This window comes from Notamacropus eugenii, chromosome 3 (assembly GCF_028372415.1).
Source record: "Notamacropus eugenii isolate mMacEug1 chromosome 3, mMacEug1.pri_v2, whole genome shotgun sequence".
In the NCBI taxonomy this organism is placed as follows: domain Eukaryota; kingdom Metazoa; phylum Chordata; class Mammalia; order Diprotodontia; family Macropodidae; genus Notamacropus; species Notamacropus eugenii.
In genome coordinates, this window is record NC_092874.1 from 361,575,773 (window position 1) to 361,595,061 (window position 19,289).

Sequence of the window (19,289 nt, forward strand, 5' to 3'; positions counted from 1 at the left end):
ATTATAATAATTTAAGTCTTCTAAAGGGATTACTTTTAATCACAGTATCAAAACCATGCTACGTATTTCCCTCATACTTGCTCCGATGACCCCCTTTGAAACTGACCAGCCACAACAGGACCCCACTATGCAAACTAAAAAGTGGCTTCTGTACCAGGTAATCATTAAATCTCCAACATACCGCTGTTAAACAGCACTGATTATGTACTTGTTGACAAATGTAGGATTTATTTGTAGGTTCTTCACCTCCAATGCTTGCTCCCTAAATAGAAACATGTCTAAACACTAAGTAAACTATACCATTCTTTAAAACTGTTACCAATTCTAAAGTTGTTTTTTTTTTAAATAAAAAGAGTCATTAGAAGAGTTATACTGGAAAAAATTAATTAAAATAAAATTTGTCAAATTCAGAAACATGGGAAACAGCCTTTTATTGTGTGCATTTTGAAGTGATTTCCCAATTTCTTGTTTCACAGAAATCATTAAGTATACTCAGCTTAACATATACGTTGGAAACCTGCTGTGTTCTATAAACACAAGAAATCATTCTAACAATTTATCCAGGAGGCCATTTCATCTGACGTCCTCCGAGGACATGCAGATGGATATGATAGACAGACTGCCCCCCATCTGCACCTTCGTTGATCACCATTCGATAACCTCTCTTCAGACCCAGGTCAGCTGCACATTTCTTGCCAACAATCATTAAGTGCCCAAGAAGCTAGGAAAGAATAAAAATTACATCATCAATACTAGCCATAGATAAGCTATACCACCTTTGAATAAGTAATAAATAAATCATGTATCAAGTTAAAATTTACTCCCAGAATAAGTCTTTGGGCAAATAAACCTTCAAATTCTTCACAATTTCACAGATGTTTTGCAGAGAGGACCCACCAAAGCAAATGTGTCAGAAGCCACCCTCCATAGTTATGTGTATTTCTGAGGATTCCCAGAGGGAACTCTACTATCCTTTACTGTCACTAAGTCTGATACGATCTTCTTTGTCCAATCATACATATTCTTGAGCCCATTTCTTACATGCAGGTCACCAATGAAAACATTCTACAAGCTATTTGTGTCTACTCATGTAGAACTTAAAATGTTGATTTTTTCAAAGATTATGCTGTTCCAAGTTTATCCACACATCATTAGGAAAACACCTGTGTTTAAAAAAAATGGGTAGAATCTGGAAATTGTAAAAAGCATAGTGCAACTTCTCAAATGTTTTTCAGCCTAGTCTCTTCCCCCAAGTCAATTCTTAGCCCAATATGCATATATGTATACACACATACACATGCACATGTGTGTGTGTGTGTGTGTGTGTGTGTGTGTTAAAGCTCAGTTCTCACGTGAACGGTCTCGGGTCAGGTATGAGGCCCCCCAGAGAACAGCTGGGAATTGAGGAGTGAGACACGAGTTATCTCGTTTTCCACCTCTTCTCAGTGGAAACTTGCTGGGGAAAGCATCCCACCCTTGAGATTGGTCTGTGGTCCAAGCACACCTTTTGTTAATTGGCTAAGGGGTTGAGAGCATGCAGTCCACAAGCGAACTAGCAGCTGGGAGAGCTTATATGGGGACAGAAAACCCTGAGTGGGGTTCCTTTTTTGCTCCTCGGGAGGAAGAAGGGGGCTCCGGTGGGGAGAACTTGCCCTGTATGCTGACATGTAGCTTGTATCCGGAATAAAGCCTACACTCCTGTTTGACTCTGGAGGTCTCTTCTCTCATTTGTTTATCCAGGTGGCCACCAAAGACCTGAGATAGGTAAGAGGACCCGGGCAGCCCACAGTGTTAGGCTGGACATATATATATGCAGTACGTGTCCTAAGTACTGACTTGCTAACTCAAAAGACTGGCTACCCCTCTTCATGTCAGTCAGGGCAATGAGCATTTCTCACGCTTTTCCTGTGAGATGTAATGTGCTGTAATATATATATATCTATATCACAGCAGCAGTTAGGTGGTGCACTGGATGGAGTGAGATCTGGTTTCAAAGAAGATGAGTTCAAATACGGCTTCAGACACTTACTAGATGAGTGACCCTGGGCAAGTCACTTAACTTTTTGTCTGTTTCCTCATCTATAAAATGGGGGGAATAATAGCACTTATTTCCCAGAATTGCTTTGAGGACCAAATGAGATAATAATTGTAAAATGCTTAGTACAGTGCCTGGCACATAGTAAATACCATATACAAGTTAGCAATTATTACTATTGCTATTTACAGAAGAGTTTTCAGTCTGCATTGGTGGAAAGTATTTCCATACTGAAGTTTCCATGTTGCTGAAATCACAGATCCAAACCAAAAATAAGAAAATAATTTTTAAAAAGAATTTAAGTTTTAAAAGCTTAAAACTACATTAATAGTTTAATGATATTCTATATTTACAGCTGGAAGGGACCTTTGACGCCAGTCTCACTCCTTCTTGTTTTACATGTGAGAAGGCGAAGGCCCAGAAAGGTGAAATGACTGGCCCAAAGTTAAACAATTATCAAGCAGCGGAGCTCAGATTTGAACCCAAGGCCACTCACTTCAAGTCCATCCCTTTCTCCACTGTACCATGTGATTGTTAGGCTGACCTCTTCTGAGTCATCAATAGAACCACAGAGAGAGGCCTGTAACCTTGTGAGGTTCAGTGCAACCAGCCAAATCTTAAAGGACTCCACTATTCAAAGAAAATTCCTCTTCTGCTTGGAACTTCTGAGATGCATTCTCCATGGCAGAAGAAAACATACATTTTTATGTGTTCATAATAAACATACACGTATCAATCATGCTTCACTTGACAATAATCTAAGGAGCAGTAAAAAAAGAATTACTGTGCTGGTTTATCAGCAAATCTCATATCATTTTAACATATATATGAAAGACACCCCTTCCTGAAGTAAATATTTTTCTCTAATTCTCTGTAGTGAAGTATCTGTTAAAAAAGGTGTGATCTCCAACAGTGAGTCACTTTTCTTTTAAGTTGTATCTACCAATGCTCTCGGGATAGTGTGGACCATTTGGGTAGACTTGCTTTTGCTTTCACTGACTTCTGATGTTTTTCTAAGGAAATTGTGCTCCTAATCTTCTGCCATCCTACTATATAGGGTGCCCCAAAACTCTCAGGGCAAGTTTAAGGTTTAGGGATACACTGTACATTGTTTTATAAATGACTTTGTATCCTAAAGCAGTTTTACTTTTAGCTGTCATACCACTCCATTTGTCAAGGAGATCAAATGTTTGCTCACTAAATCAGTTTCTGGCTCTTGTTTCATATTCTTTAGGTTTTTGTAGGAAATGGTGACAATTAAAGTCATTATGTCTGTTTGTTTTCATTTATCCATAGTGACAGTTTCTAGAGGTCAGGCTGGATTGGTACCTTTGCTTTATCACCAGTAGTGCATGTGTGACAAAGGGAGAAAGGGAGGAAGAGGAAGGAAGAGAGAGGGAGGCAGGGAGGGAGAGGGGGAGAGAGAGAGAGAGAGACAGAGACAGAGAGACAGAGAGAGAGAGACAGAGAGAGAGAAAGAATGCGTTTGTTTGAAGCTCATCATATCCAATGCACTCCAATTCTTTTCTGTAAGTATTCAAAGAACATCCTTCCATTTCTTGTAGAGATGATATATAAAAAACAGAGATTTACATAAGTTGTGCCAGTCACTTTGTTGGTCAGTTTTTATAAGAGGGTTAGATGGCAAAAGGAGGACCATTGCAAAATAACTGATACAGGCATAAAGGTTATGAGTAATCAACAAAGCTTTTGACCTCTTTCATATCTCAAATTTGAGCTAAAGTTTCCAATATACTTTCCACCATCCTTCCAAAGTCAGCCAATAACAAATTTAGCTTTTGAAGACCTCATCAAATTCTTCATAGAATTTCTTTACTTCAGTCCATCACAAATGTGGGCAAGTAAGCTGTAATTATCTTCATTGCGGTTTTTTGCTTCTGCCCATCATGAACACTGAAAGACAAGTGCTTAGGACAATGCCTGGAACATAAGAAGTACCTAATAAGGGTTTACTAACTGACAAGGTAACTAAAATGTGCCGTTTCTATGTTACTGAGTATTTGTACATTGTAAAGATGAACTTCACTAACTCCTTTTTTTACCTTTGCAAGGAGAACCCATGCCATCTATCCTTTTAATTGAAACTTTGAGGACTTTGGATTTTATTTATTGTAACAATACCAGCATTGATATAATTCCAATTTCTAGCAGTCCATCAATTTGTTTGGACAAAGATCTCATATTTAGAGTAACAATAGTTAATATTTATAATTAACAATATCAATACAAGATAATTAAACTGTTGTTTATAAGTAACAGGATAACGATTACAAACTGTGCTAAGGTAGCATGCTTAGCACCTTCTTCTCTCTTTTCACCATTCCACTGACAACACAGAAGAATCAGAAGGGTTTTTGTTATACTTTTAAATTTTTCTTTCTTTCTTGGTTGCCATGCCCAAAGAATTCATCATCCAATAAACAGCAAGCTCCTTGAGGGGAAGGGGATGTTCCATTTTTGTCTTTGTATCCTCAGCACCTGACACAGTGTTTGGCACACAGCAAAAACTTAATGAACATTTACTCTTGTTGGTTGATCACCTATAGGCAAATCTACTGGTGATGAGTTTCTCTCTTTTCTTAGCTAGATTGGTCCTCAGACTGCGGATAGATTTAGTCTGTCACCAGGCCCAAATTCAAACCATTCTCAGCAAGACAGAAACTGATAAAGCTTTCAATCCTTTAAAACATCAGCTTAAGAACTCAAGACTACCTCTCCATGCCATAATAAAGCATTTTAGAAAGATTTTGTATAGGATAACAGATGACAAATAAAATAATTTGTTGTTCTCGGCAAGAGGCAGAGAAAAAAATGAACCTTGATAAATTAAATTTTCTAATCATAAGCCAATATATGGTTGACCTTAAAACATCTTCCCATTATTTCCTTTCAACCTCTTATAAAATCTTATCCCATAAAACCATTTGTTTAGACTTCTAGGGCAAAGGGGAAATATTACTGACGAGGACTGAAACTAGAATTGGAGTTAGAAAAACCTGAGTTCAGGTACTGCTATTAACAAATCACTTTATCTTACAGTCCTTCTCCAAACAATTCTCAGATTATGAGCTATAAAAAAACTACAGAAAAGTTTCCACACTGTGACAATTCTTGGACGGATGAAATCAGAAGTCTAGATTTAGAAAATACTTATTTGTAATGAATATTAAGACACTAAGCATATAAGGAAACAAATGATTAAAAAATTCAATAGCAACCCCATGTAATCATGTTTTATTATACATTAACATAACCGTAAACATTTTTCTGTGATTTTCCCATCATTCTAGGATTTAGGTGAGGAACCTGTGGTCTTGAGACCATGTGACTTTCTAGGTCTTTGAGTGTGGCCTTCTAACTGAATCCAAGTTTTGCAGAACAAATCTTTTTATTAAGGGGATTTGTTCTATGAATCCTGGATTCAGTGAAAGGGTGAATTTGAGGAGCTAGAGGGACACATGTGGCCTTGAGGGCACAGGCTCCTGCCCTCCCACTCCCCTACACAGTTCTAGATATATCTCTATCTAATCAGCTCTATGTCAAACTAATTCAACGACTATGAATGATTACATGATCAGAATTTTATTTTTGAACAGATATTTCATTACTTGAACATTTGACTTGATTTTGCCACCTTCCTCCTTTTAATAATGTAGTAACATATGGTGCTTTAAGGTTTGCAAAGCCTTTACACATCTCACTTTATGCTCACAACCATGAGAGATAGACACTATCATCTCAATTTTACAGATGAGCCAACTGAGGCCAACAGAGGCTGAGTGCCTTGCCCAGAGTCACACAGCCAGTGTGTAAGGCAGAATTCTAACTCAAATCTTTCTGACTCCAAGTTGGGCACTCTGTCCACTACGCTACTCAACTGTCAAGATTACGTTTATCAGCTACTGGTTTTAGTATACAATGCTAAAAATTTTCCAGTTACGAGTGTCAATGTCTTCACATTCAAATCATGTATACTCCCTATTTAAAATTTTCTCTGCAAATATGTATTTTCATCCCAGTAAGGAAAAAAAAGAAATCCCCTTGAAAGCTTGATGAAAAGCACCCCAAAAAATTAAATGCTATTTATTCCAAGTAATTAAACAATGAGAGATATTTAACTGTTTAATAAAAGAAATAATTTGACATATACCCTAGGACTTAAGGAGAAAAATTTCAAAGAATTAAGAGAAAAGATGGGCAGGATCCCAATGTGTGAAAATCTCAAAGAAAAGCTGGTTAAAAAACCCAAAAATCTCATTACACAAATCAAAATGATTCCAAAAAGGAAGATCCTGTATTAAAGAATGTACAGTGAGCATCCACTGTGATGTAGGTATCCATCTGTAGGCAGCCACGATCAGAACATATCTGGAGTCCTGAATCCAGTTCTGGGGGCTGGCAGTTTCATTTTATGAAGCAAACTTACAAGTTATAGTGTAATTGGAGAATGACAAGGATAGTGAGAGGATTTGCAATAATGGTACCTGAAGGGACTGATGGTAATTAATTCAGAATAGAAAGAACTGACTTCTCAGCTTTTCTTGTTACCTCATCAGCTGGCCTGCAGCACACTGCTTGTAGTGCTCAATATTGATTAAAGCTAGGAGGAGAAATCAGAATAAATTCCTAAAACAAACATAAGCAACCAAAATTAAAAGAAAAGCTATAAGGCAGACAAAATACCAGTAACTGAGAGGTACCCCATTATAGGAATACAAAGAATGTTTTATAAATTCTGTTCTAAAATGTAGTTTTCAAGAATAAATTATTTTTTCAACTTTAAAAAGCAAAGGTAGGAAAAAAAGGTTTTATTTTATTTACTTACATTTTCATCACCTTCCTCTGCAGCAGAAATCTGGGTAATGGGTTTCTTAGGTATCACCAGGAAATGAGTTGGGGCTTGTGGGCTAACATCATGGAAAGCAAGACACTACAGTAAAAAAGAGAAACATAAAAGTTTCTGAAGGTTAAAAAACATCTCAAACTCTAGACATTAGACATTATCCATATAAAACTTACTAGAATAATAGGTCTGAGGGGGAAAAAACAAAACCAAGAAGGGTTAGATTCCAATATTTTGGCTACTCCTTTACTCTTGTGTATGAATACACAACACACATACACTTAAAACAGACTTCCTGTCAACCTTACAAAAATATGATTACTACATACCATAACAACGTATGTACTTTACTTGACATCAAGTTATTCTCTTGGGTCAGGAAAAAAATGAAGTTGTAGAAAAAACTAGCTGGCAAGATACCCAGGGGACAACGGACGAATAGTAGTTAACACTGTTATTATGACATTACACTATTTATTTTTTCCCCTAAGTAATTAACAGAAGGGACTGAACAGAGATCTTAGTATCTTTTTTCTTTTGGCTTCAAAATATATAGTGATCCTAAAAGGAAACCCTACATAGATGCTGAAAATAACATGTATTAAGGCCTATAATGCTAAGTACCAACACCACACTTTTTATTTTTTTGGAGGCAACTGAGGTTAAGTGACTTGCCCAGGGTCACAGTTAGTATATCACACACTTTCTCAATGAAAAGAAATAGCACTTTCCTTTGCTATTTACAAACCAGGGTTAAAGCTAGCTACCTTATCTCGAGTAAAATCTTGAGACAAAGGAGAGGCCAAATCCGGGTCACCCAAACCTTCTTTTACATGTGTTTGGATTACATTTGAGTCGGGTAGAGATTAGATTTGGGGATCCACCCAACAATCTCAATTAAAAGGACAATTCTTCCATTTCCTACTTAGAGAAATGATAGCAACTGGAAAGGGCACAAGATTATTCCAGCCTTTGAGGAGCTTATATTGCACTGGTGAGGGTTGGGAGGTGGTAGATGGGATATAGTTAGGTTAAGATTTATGCAAATCACTTCCCCTCCAAGACAGTCTCTCCTTTTATAAAGCAGAAAAGTGAGCTAAATGATTGCATAAGTCCATTTCAGCTCGGACAACATACATTGTTGCTATTCTACTAGGAGGAACTGTAACATACTAGAAGTCGACCCTGTAACATACTAGAAACTGACCAGAATCGCCCCTCCAAGTAAACATGTTTGTAAGACTAAGGTAAAAAAAAAAGGGGGGGGGGGGGGTTAAAGAACTTCACAAGTCTTCGTGGTTGTTTTTTTTGCTGTGGAACCAGTGTTTGATTTGGCAAATGACCAGGTTTCGAAAGGTTTTGAGTCGTTGCGGCTGATTATATAAATCATGTTTTCTCTGTGTGTGTCTCTCAGTAAAATGAATTTCTACTTCACTGGATCTCGGGCTTCCCCGGGAGGCTACCACTAGAAAGCCACTGCACTGATCAGATTTCTGACCTCTCCGAGGGCTGGCAGCATCGCCACGCCGCATACACGCCGTGCCAGCAGCCTGCAGCATGGCGCCGGGGGGAGTGAGCCGAATTTCAGAGGCACAAAAAATGCGCCATCCCTCCCTAATTCCCCTGCAGAGAGCTTCCATGCTGAGGCTCAGAATCTGGGCACAGAGACGTCCACGTTAACAGATAGCCTCTTCCAGGAGGTCGGTCAAAGGGGAGCCCCAGGGGCGGGCATTGGTTAGAGCAGCGATGCCCCGGGCAGACGGGGCGTGAGCCGAGGGCGCCCGGGCACGGGGAGGCGCCCCTTCCCGCCCCACGGCCTTTCATTCCCGGCTTAGCGGGGAGAGGTTCCGACGAGGTCCCACCGCCGGCTCCAGGGAGCGGGCTGCACGACCCAGGACCACGGATCTGAAGACACCCTAACGTTCCCGTCCCACCCTTAGATCCCAAATAACTAAAAGAAGGCACAAACGGTAGCCCAGGAAAGTGAAGTGACGTTCCCAAGGTCACACAAGTAATTTCTGGACCGCAGGGGTGGGGTTTTCTGGGGAGCGTTTCCATTGTTTGGGGGGAGCCGACGTCACTCTCTGATACAGTTAAGGGGGCTGCCCCCGGCCCCCGCCCCTCCCGGGCCCCCCACCAGGGCGCGGCCGTCCCCGGCCGATGCTCCGGCACCTTCCCGGCGCGCGCCCGCCGCTCCGCCCGCTTCTTTCCCATTCCTACCCGGTCATCCTCAAAAATGATTTTGGCCGGGATTTCCTTGCGAATGATCTTCCCGAAGATGGTGTCTCCCCCGGGCTGGGCCGTCTGAGCTTTGCTGATCTCGTCTGCCATAGCGGCGGCTCCCGCCACCTCCGCTGCCGCAGCCACAACGGTACTCCGCCTGGGCGCCTCGGGAAAGCACTTCCCTGTGAACGCAGCGCGCCCCGCTACTGCGCATGCCCACACCCAGACCCCAGAGCCACGTGGGCGCTTGGCTTGCAGATTCTCTCCAGAGTTAGGTTTGAGTGAGAGAGTGATAAAAACCCATTACAAGTGGAAAACGGGTAGCAGCCCAGAAAAACCGCGCTAGAGGAACGTGCTAGGGTCAGAATCCTGGCTACGCCTCACGGATCACTCGGTTTTCTTTTCTTTCCTACCTCTCCATACGGCTGTTTACGTTGAAACTCGCTTTGGCGAGTCAGACTGAGCATGCTCCCTAAGTGAGCTCCCGCTCCAGGCCCTGGGTGTAAAGTGCAGACGCAGCTGTGACTGCTGGAAGGAGCCGGCTCCGGTCTGCAGCCCAAGGACGGCGTGGTGTCTGGTGTTACAATTGAAGAGGTCTGAGTCGTTTATCCGTTTTGTAGAAAAACAAAGCGTCTAATTCGGGATCAGGCTGATCTGACTTAGTTATGCATTCCACTGCACCGCTGCGGCCTGACAGGAGAAAGGCTTGGGTTTTTTGTTTTTAAGGGTCATCCTGTCAAGGATGAATTCCACTTTGCAAAGCACTTTTAAGTATTAAAATAAGGAAAGAGTATGAGATATGGTTCTATGAGCACCGAAGCATCAAAAACATGCTAATTTGCCTACTAACAGTTATCTCAGCTGTTTCTTATGTTTCGGAACTTATATGGAACTTATCTTGGGGCCTATTCATTGAAAACATGTTAGGATGATCATTTGCCCATCTTTCATTCTGGACCTTTCTCCAGTAATTGCCAGCACTGTCCATTCCTCTGGAATACTCCTTGAGGAAGCTAAGTAGTACAATAGATAAAGTGCTGGGTCGGCCTCAGTTTCCCCAAGCATAAAAAGGCATAACAATAGCACCAGGGTTGTTAAGATCATGAGATATTTGTAAATTATTTAGCACTGTGCTTAGTACACGGTAAGCACTTAATGACTCTTGGTTCTTCTACCTGACTACTCTTTCTCAGTCGTCTTGGCTGGTTCATCATGAGCAAACAGAAGGCAAGATTCTAAACTGAGCCCCCTTCTCTCTATACACTCTCTCACAACAAAGTCTTACTGATTCCCATGGGTTTGTCATTTCTATGCATATGATTCCCAGATCTTTCTCTCTCCTGAGCTCTGGTAATGCATTGTCAACTCCCTAAACAACATTTCAAACTGGTTGTCCTGTAGACCTAGATATTTGTGATAATTAAATGTGTCCAAAATAGACCTTGCCTAGTTCTGGCAAGGGCACTATCATTCCTCAGTCTCTCAGGTTCACAACCACAGTGTGATCCTTGACTCATTTTCTTCACCACACAGATACAATAAATTGCCAAATTGTTTTTTCTTGTTCCACAATATCTCTTTCATCTTAATTCAGATCTTCATAATGTCTCACCTGTACCAAATTGCTCCCCTCTCTAATCCAACCTCTTCCCAGTTGCCAAAGTGATATTCCTTAAGCCCCAGTCTGATCATGTCACTCAGCACCCTATTGAAGGAATCATTTCAGTGACTATTTCTTCTAGGATAAAATAAAAACTAATCTTTGGCATTTAAATCTTTTCACAAACTGGCCCCAATCTACCTTTCAATCAATCGATTTGTATTTATTAATCACCTACTATATGCCAAGATGTATGCTGGATGCCAGGGACACAAGTACAAAAGAATAAAGCAGTCCTCACATTGAGCTTGTGTCCCATCTAAAGGGGTATACAAGTGCATATAAAAGTATATATCTTATTTCACACCGGGACTAATGTGGAAATGTTTAACATAATTGTACATGAGTAACCTATATCAGATTGCTGGCTGTCTTGGGGAGGGGGGTGGGAGTGAATTGGAGACAGAAGACACAGGGTCTAGAATGAGGAATAGAGAGAAGGCATTTTGGCTGGATTGCCAACTGCCAGAGGAGGTGAGGTAGTAATGTCTAACGTGACTGAGAAGGTAGATTGAGGCCAGGTTATATACAGCTTTAAAGGCTAAAAAAAGAAGTTTGTATTTTATTCTAGAGGCAATACTATTAGAGCTGTCTAAGTAGGACAGTCACAAGGCTAAATCTGCCCTTAAAAACTACTTTGGCAACCAGTGTGTTGGAATAGAATGCATAAGTAAAGCCTATATCAGACTGTACGCCATCTTGAGGAAGGGGAGAAAATTTTAAACTCAAAATCTTAGTGAATGTTGAAAACTAAAAATAAATTAATTTTAAAAAAGAATGTGTTAGAATAGAGACTCAAAGCAGAGAAACCAATTAGTAGACTGTTGCAAAATCTCGAGGGGTGTGGTGGTGAAGGTCTGGACTAGGCTTATAGCTAAGTGCAGAGGTGGTCAATGTAGAGAATCTGTGAAAGTACAAAAGGAAGATCTGAAAACTGATTGGATATGGAGTAAGAGAAAATAAGGAGCTGGGGATATCGCTGAGGTTACAAACTGAGACACCGATGGTATCTTGGAAAGGAATAGGGAAGACAGGTGGAGGGATGAGTTTAGGGGCAAAGAAAATGAGTTCAGTTTTAGACTTGTTGAGTTTGAGTTATCTCTGGAACATCCAATCTGAATATCTAATAGGCAGTTAAACATTATGGATTAATTCTTAAAGGCCAGTCAAACTGTGCTTCTTACTCTTACACATACACGATATTCCATCTCCCATGTTGTCCAACGTCAGTGTCTTTGTTCTGGCTCTCCCCTATGCTCTGAATGCATGCCCTCCTCACCTCTTCTTGAAATACTCTCAATTCAAGTACCATCTGCCACATGTAACAAACTGATTCCAAGCTGATTCCAAGCCAGAGGAGGCTGTGATGTCCTCTCTCATTAAGAACACATGCAAACTGGTTTCAGATCTAGGGAAATCTATCTTCTGAAGAAGGAGGTCAAGCTCTTTTCACACTGTTTCTAATTTTTTTATGTCCCTACCACAGAACCTGAAGAACATCACTTAAAGCTTTGCTTTGGCTGATGTCATCCTGTAGGAAAATAGAAAGGTAATCACTACACAAGATCTGTCAGGTATAGAACAGCTATTTATTTTCACCACACAAAAGATGTACTGAAAACACACAAAAAATGTGTGGACAAATGTTTAAAACACAATACGATAACTCCTATATCCTCCCAGGAATCAAAATAATTGAAACATGAGTCATTTACTTAAAATGTTAAATAGGCATTCATCACCTCCACCTTAGCTCTACAATGTCTGAACCAACCTCACAAGCTTCATGTCTTCTGAGAAGCCAGACCAGATTCATTATCTCTTTGTGGCTGCCTTCTTGGGGAAAGATGTAGTTGCAGAAACCTAATCCTACTGCTAGCTGGCTCCAAGTAGAGGATCAGTTAATTCCAGACATTTCAAATAGTCTCTAAGACTGGAAAGTTATCTTTGGTCACCTATTTGTTCAGTGAAAGAAATAGCAGCAGGAGAGGCAACCAGAAGCTTAAGGCACTTGCCTAGGAAGCAGAATTTTTTTTTTTTAAAGAGTCTCAAAGTACTCCTGGACACTAACATTTGGAAGTAAATACACTTTATTTTAAAATTCAATGAAGACTCATTAAGATGGCTAAGAAACAGAGGAGTAGATCAGTGGAATAGATTAGTTACACAAGACACAGTAGTCAAAGATTATAGCAATCTACTTTTTGATAAACCCAAGGATCCTGGCTTCTGGGATAAGAACTTACTGTTTGACAAAAACTGTTGGGAAAACTAGAAAATAGTGTGGCAGAAACTGGGCACGGACCAAGATCTAACACCATATACCAGAATAAAGTTCAAATGGATACACAACCTAGGTATAAAGGCTGATACTATAAACAAATTAGGGGAGCAAGGAATAGTTTAACTGTCAGATTTATAGAGACTGGAGGAATCTGTGACCAAACAAGGCATTATGAAATGCAAAATGGATAAATTTGATTACATTAAATTGAAGTTTTTGAACAAACAAAGCCAATGCAACCAAGGGAAGGGAAGCAGAAAACTGGCAAAGAATTTTTACAACTAGTGTCTCTGACAAAGGCCTCATTTCTAAAATATATAGAGAACTGAGTCAAATTTACAAGAATACAAGTCATTTCCCAATTGATAAATGGTCAAAGGATATGAACAGGCCATTTTCAGAGGAAGAAATTAAAGTTATCTGTAGTCACATGAAAAAATGCTCTAAATCACCATTAATTAGAGAGATACAAATCAAAACAACTCTGAGGTACCACATCACACCTATCAGATTGGCTAACATGACAAAACAGGAAAATGATAAATGTTGAAGATGTGGGAAAGTTGGAACACTAATTCATTGTTGATGGACCTGTGAGCTGATCCAACCATTCTGGAGAACAATTTGGAACTGTGCCCAAAGGATTATAAAAATGTATATACCATTTGACCCAGGAATATCACTTCTAGGGCCATATCCCAAAGAAATCACAAAGATAGGAAAAGGACCCACACATACAAAAATATTTATAGCAGCTCTTTTTGTGGTGACCAAGAGCTGGAAACTGAGAGGATGCCCATCAATTGGGGAATGGCTGAACAAGTTGCAGTATATGAATATAATGGAATACTGTTGTGCTATAAGAAGTGATAAGCAGGTAGACTGGGAAAATCTGTAAAGAGTTATATGTACTGATGCTGAGTGAAGTGAGCATTATACAAAGTTACAGTCAGTGTGTGAGGGCTGATTTTTATAGACTTAGCACTTCCCAACAATGCAAGGACCTAAAACATTTTCAAAGGATTCATCATGCAAAATGCCATCCACATCCAGAGAAAGAACTATGGAGTCGGAACACAGAATGAAGCAGACTATTTTCTTTTTTGTTATGTTTTGTTATGTTTTATTTTTCTCATGATTTCTCCCATTCCTTACAATTCTCTTATGCAACATGACTAGTGTGTAAATGTATTTAATAGAAATACATGTGTAGAGCTCATAAAAGACTGCATGCCATCTTGGGGAGGAGGAGAAAATTTAAAATTTATGGAAGTGAATGTTGAAAACAAAACAAATAAATTTTTTTGGGGGGAGGAGAATTAGGAAACAGGAAACCTAATATTCTTAAACCAAAAGGTAGTTTATAGACCAAGCAGCCTGACAACTCTTTTTGCATAAACACATCAGAAGAATGAAATTGCAAAGTCAAATGGAATGAATGAAAAGTTATCTTTTCATTGCTTTTTAATCCAGCACTGTGCTACAGAGTAATAGTTCCCCAGGAAATGTCTAGGAATACCTGGGATTTATCAAGGAATCCACTCCACAAGAGCAATCCCCCAGAATGGGGGAAGAGGGAGTCTCAAGGCCAGGGTAGAGCAGATTCTCAATTCTCTATGATATAGAGTGGAGGTGAGGATTCAGGGTCAGGAGATTTTTGTGTCTGGGTATACTTAGGCAGCCATGAAGATGAACAAATTAAGACTGAGAAAATCCTGAAAAAATTATAGTTTATAAAAATTTTTTATGAAATTTATAAAAAAAATTTTGTTTTTGTTTTTGTATATATTGTCCCTACATACAATGGAGTTATATAGATCCCATGTGTTTGCACATTTCAAATTTTCACTTGAATCAAACCTAAAAAGAGTAACACAAACTAACTTTAGTCACTAAAAAGATTTCAACTTCATGATAGATTTTACAACCTTTATGTACTCTTTTCCTCACTTTGTGCATACTCAAACATTTTCTTTATTTTACCATCATCAAAATGTTGAAATTCTTATTATATTTAAGTCCCACATTCCAAGAAAATAGTGTGCTGTATTTATTGCTGGATTCTACGTTTTGAGAATCTTGATAAGTTGGAGGGTGACAAGAATGGTGAGAATACAAGTCCCTTAAGAGAGGGGCTGTATTATTCTTATATTGTATCTGCAATAGACATGTACAGTTGCCATATACAGAGATGGAATTTACTAAATTAAACTGAATTATAACCCACAACTTATGGGCCCTGGTTGAGGGAAATGGAATATTTATTCAAGAGAGAAGATGAAAGGGATACAGAATAAACTGTCTTGGAATTTAAAGTGCCATCATGTGGAAAAAAGAGCAATTAACTGATAAGCAGTTATTTAGCACCTATTATATGACAGGGACTGTTCTAGGTCCTATAGTCACAAAGACAAAAATGATATCATCCTTGCTGTCAAGTTTAATTATAATGGAAGAGCCAACAAACTTCAGTGTCTCCCTACTGCCTCTGGAATCAAATCTAAAATCCTCTGGATCATAATGACCCCCTACCTTTGGAGTTTAGAGGGAGAAGACGGCCTGAGAGACCCTCCAAGAATACCCACAGTGAAGGGGGTATGATGCGGATGTTGAACAAGCAAAGGAGCCTACCTAGAATATTGTCATGAAACCCGGAATGGAAAGAGTGTCCAAGAGAGGAAAGTCAATAGTACCATGCAAACGGGTCAAAGTTTAGGACTGAAAGAAAAATCCCATCCCATTTGGCAATTAAGTGATCTTTGGCAATTTGGGAGAGAGTAGTTACAGTGATGGGGTTGGAACCCAGAGGACAAGCCCAGATAACTTTAATATGGCTGAGAACAAGGGAGAGAGTGAAGACTAAAAGGGATGACAGGCTCTGGGGAAGAAGTTTCTGAGGATAAGGGAGAGAGGCATGTTTGAAGGCAGCAGATATGAAACTTGCAGATAAAAAAATTGAGAAGTTAAGAGGAGATAATTGAGATTTAAATTTTCTGGAGGAGGTGATAGAATTAAACATACACGTTTGACCTTGGCAAGAAGGGCTACCTCAATGTCAGAAACTGGGAGAAAGGAGAGTGCATGAAATTAAGAGAATGGGAGAAGAGGGAGTTCATTTTGAATGGTTTCAATGTTCTCAGTACAGCGCTCATCCAGAGTACAGAAGGGGGGACACAGGAGATTTAAGGAGAACAGAGATGGTTTAGAATAGCTTTTGTGGAAGGGAGAAAGTGAGTCAGTTATGGAAACAAAAGAACTTCATTGCTGCTGTGAGAGCCAAATGAAACTGGATGAACATGAATTTATAATGTACCCAGTCAGTAATGTTATGTGACTTTCTCCACAGACAGTGGAAGGTCTGGAGTAAGACAGGACTGAGATTTGGCAAGGAAGGAGTGGTGAAGGAAGCAGTCAAAGGTTTAGCGAGGGAAGACAATAAAAGTGAAATGGTGAATTTGGAAAGGGAGAAAAGTGAAGCCAGAACAAGGTTAATAGCCTGCGAAAGTACTGAGGATGGAGAGACTAGAATTTTCAATGAAAGCAAAAACTAGGTTTATGAGAATTTAGGATTAAAAAGAGATGGAAAAGTAAGAGTTTATGATATTGAAAAGCAGCAGATTTTCTAACTAAGGAAGCTGAACACCTGTGGGTTATGCTAAGATCAAGTGTGTGACCATACCCACCTATGGCTGAGGTAGAATAAAGGTATAGATTATGAGATTTAAAGAGGCTAAGGAATTGGAAGGCAGAGAGTTTAAGGGAACTTACATGTGAATGTTGAAGTTCCCTAATGTAAGGGTAGGAGTTGGAAAGGAGAACATGGTAAACTAGGTGCTGAACTAGAGAAAGGAGAATGGCCTAGGGGCACCATGATATAGAATGGGTGAAAAATTTTGACTGCATGAACGTCAAAAGAGAGGTAGTTTAGTGCTGCTTGGAAAAAGGAAGTCTGGAAGTAGTGGTAGGGAACAAGGCATATTCTGATACTCCTGCCAGAAAAAGACGAAGAGAGAAGGTAATACTATTGCTAGAAAAGGTTGTCAAGAAAGCAGTTTGATCAGGAGGAAACAAGTGAGGGCAAGTAGAAGAAAGGAGAGTAAGAAATCCAAAATGAAGGAGTTTTGTTCCTTAAGGATCAGATATTCTCGAGGGCCCTGGGAATAGGGCAGAAGATCTGAAGGTGGGATGAGGAGTTGGTTTGCTACTCCATGTGATTGAATAATATATGAATACCAAGAGAAATAGGAGATGGGAGATTATTGGCCGCAAAGCTAGTAAGTAATCAGTGGCAGATCAGTTGTAATGCTCACAGTCTCCATGAGTGGTGTTGCAAAGAGGGTATCAAGTGGCAATCAGAGGGGGCTGGTGTTGGAGCCCAAATCCTGGTTGAGATCTTGCCCATTCCTCCTCTGAGGTGGGACATGGTCCATGTGTGCCCTGCTTCCAATCTCTACCTTATCAGATTAAGGATTAAACCTGTTTTGTTTGGCACTATAATAGAGAAGTAAGAAAAATGGCTGGAAAACTGCGGAGAGACAAATTTTAGTCCAATAAAAAGAAAAACTTCCTAGAGAGGTGTAAAAAAGCCCAAAATGATGTGTCGACAAAAAGTGAGTTTCTTTTTTCTTCAAGCAGAGGCTAGACGATCAATTTGTTGTTGTTATAAGGGAATTTAGGCTCATGTACAGGTTGGATTGAATGACTTGAGGTCCCTTGTCTCAGATTTTAGGAGGCAATATGGATTGCCAATTTTAGAGAATTAGATAGGCTACAAACAGTAAAATACTTAAGAGTAAAACACCTAAAATTACAGATTTAGAGTTGGGACTTTAGAGACCATTCAGTCAAAACCCACTCATTTTACAGAGAGGGATAGATGGCTTTGCCCAAAGTCAGACAGGTGAGTAAATGGTAGAGTGGGGATGCTAAACAAGGCCCTGACTCCCAATTTCTTGTGTTTTCTGCTGGACCACACCTTTCAGTGCTAAACATAAAGCCACGTTAAACAATTTAATTTTCCTCTTTCCATGTCCAGTGCCTATAAAAGGGATATAATCATAAACATTAATTATAACTATTCTCCCTTCAGTCTAATTAGATTCTTAATGGGAATTTACTGCTGTTTTTAGTTTAATCTTGCTATAAAATACTTAGCACAGAATCTATTTCAATCCCAAGAGGAAGCAAAGATATTGATGGTGATGTTTCAGTGAGTTTTGAATGCTACTAAAATCAGAGACACAGTTGAAAATAACCCAGAGAATCTGCCTAGTGGTCAAAAGGGTAGTGTATTAACACGGGCTTAAAAGCGTGTTAACAAATGTTTTCAGATGACTATTTTCAATAAGCTAGGGCTGCAAAGCAGCTCAGTACAGGGCAACGGGCACTAAGATTTTGAGCCCAGGACTTTAGACAAGTTACCTGACTTGAATTTCTTAATCTTTCCAATGTGGGTACCTGTGTCATCCCCTCCTAACGTGGTGACCAGCAGGTTGGTAACAGAAGACCCGTCTGCGCTTTATGGGGTGACATGTTCATGTTCCCTGCCACATAGCAGCCAGCTCGGGGCTTCCTACGTCATCAGCATGGTGAATAAATGCCCCCCCAGGCACCCAGCCGGGCAGTTAAAGCTACTGCCCTCCGGAAGCATCCCCAGGGCTTCCCACTACGAACCCCGTTACCGACTACAGATGGCTAAGAATTTGGGGGAAAAGCTGGAGGAGGCAAGCACATTCCGAGGACGACGCCCTCCACGTGTGTCCTTAACTGAGCAAACGAGCCAAGGTTCGGAAGATGTCCATTAGCACCAGATGACGGTAAGCAATACCCTCTCTCTGGAGAAGAACGGAAAGGGGACCGAGGGCAAAGAGCTATCCCCGTCCAGAGAGACTGGATATTTATGCATCTAGGTATTTTATAGCGTTTTAAGGTTTTCAGTCGTTTCCATGTTACCTCACAACAACCTGAAGAGGTGGCGTGATCCTCATTTTTACAGATGAGGAAACTGAGGCTGACGGGTTAAGCGAGCCGCAGCCCCGCGGAGGGGCCTCGAGGGTGCCCTACCTCTCTAAGCGCCCGCACCACACCGCCCAAAGAGCGCTTCCACGTGCCCCAGAGAAGTACAGGTGAGGACTGACGGACTGACTAAGCAGATGGAGCTATGGTCCTTACCGAACCCAGCCGCCCCCCAACAAGACGCGGCCCTCAGACGAGCGCCCATCCA

The 19,289-nt window shown here is 40.3% G+C and overlaps 1 protein-coding gene across 1 annotated transcript; it reads right to left on the reverse strand.

Annotated features, from left to right (window-relative positions):
- Window positions 1-414: 414 nt before the first annotated feature.
- HINT1 (histidine triad nucleotide binding protein 1) lies at window positions 415-19,287 on the reverse strand. Its single transcript, XM_072597330.1, has 4 exons — window positions 19,238-19,287; window positions 9,120-9,812; window positions 6,882-6,986; window positions 415-721 (listed from the first exon to the last, which is right to left on the reverse strand). Exons 2-4 carry the CDS (start codon window positions 9,228-9,230, stop codon window positions 557-559), a joined length of 381 nt encoding a protein of 126 aa, XP_072453431.1. The 5' UTR covers window positions 9,231-9,812; window positions 19,238-19,287; the 3' UTR covers window positions 415-556.
- Between the last annotated feature and the right edge of the window lie 2 nt (window positions 19,288-19,289).

Bases quoted from the DNA above. Each gene is read 5' to 3' on its own strand.
- HINT1 (XM_072597330.1), bottom strand. From the start codon at position 9,230: ATGGCAGACGAGATCAGCAAAGCTCAGACGGCCCAGCCCGGGGGAGAC. The intron at 6,987-9,119 runs GTAGGAATGGGA...TTTTTACTGTAG, and splicing joins TCATTTTTGAGGATGACCGG to TGTCTTGCTTTCCATGATGT. The intron at 722-6,881 runs GTAAGTAAATAA...ATTCTTTCCTAG, and splicing joins CAGAGGAAGGTGATGAAAAT to CTTCTTGGGCACTTAATGAT.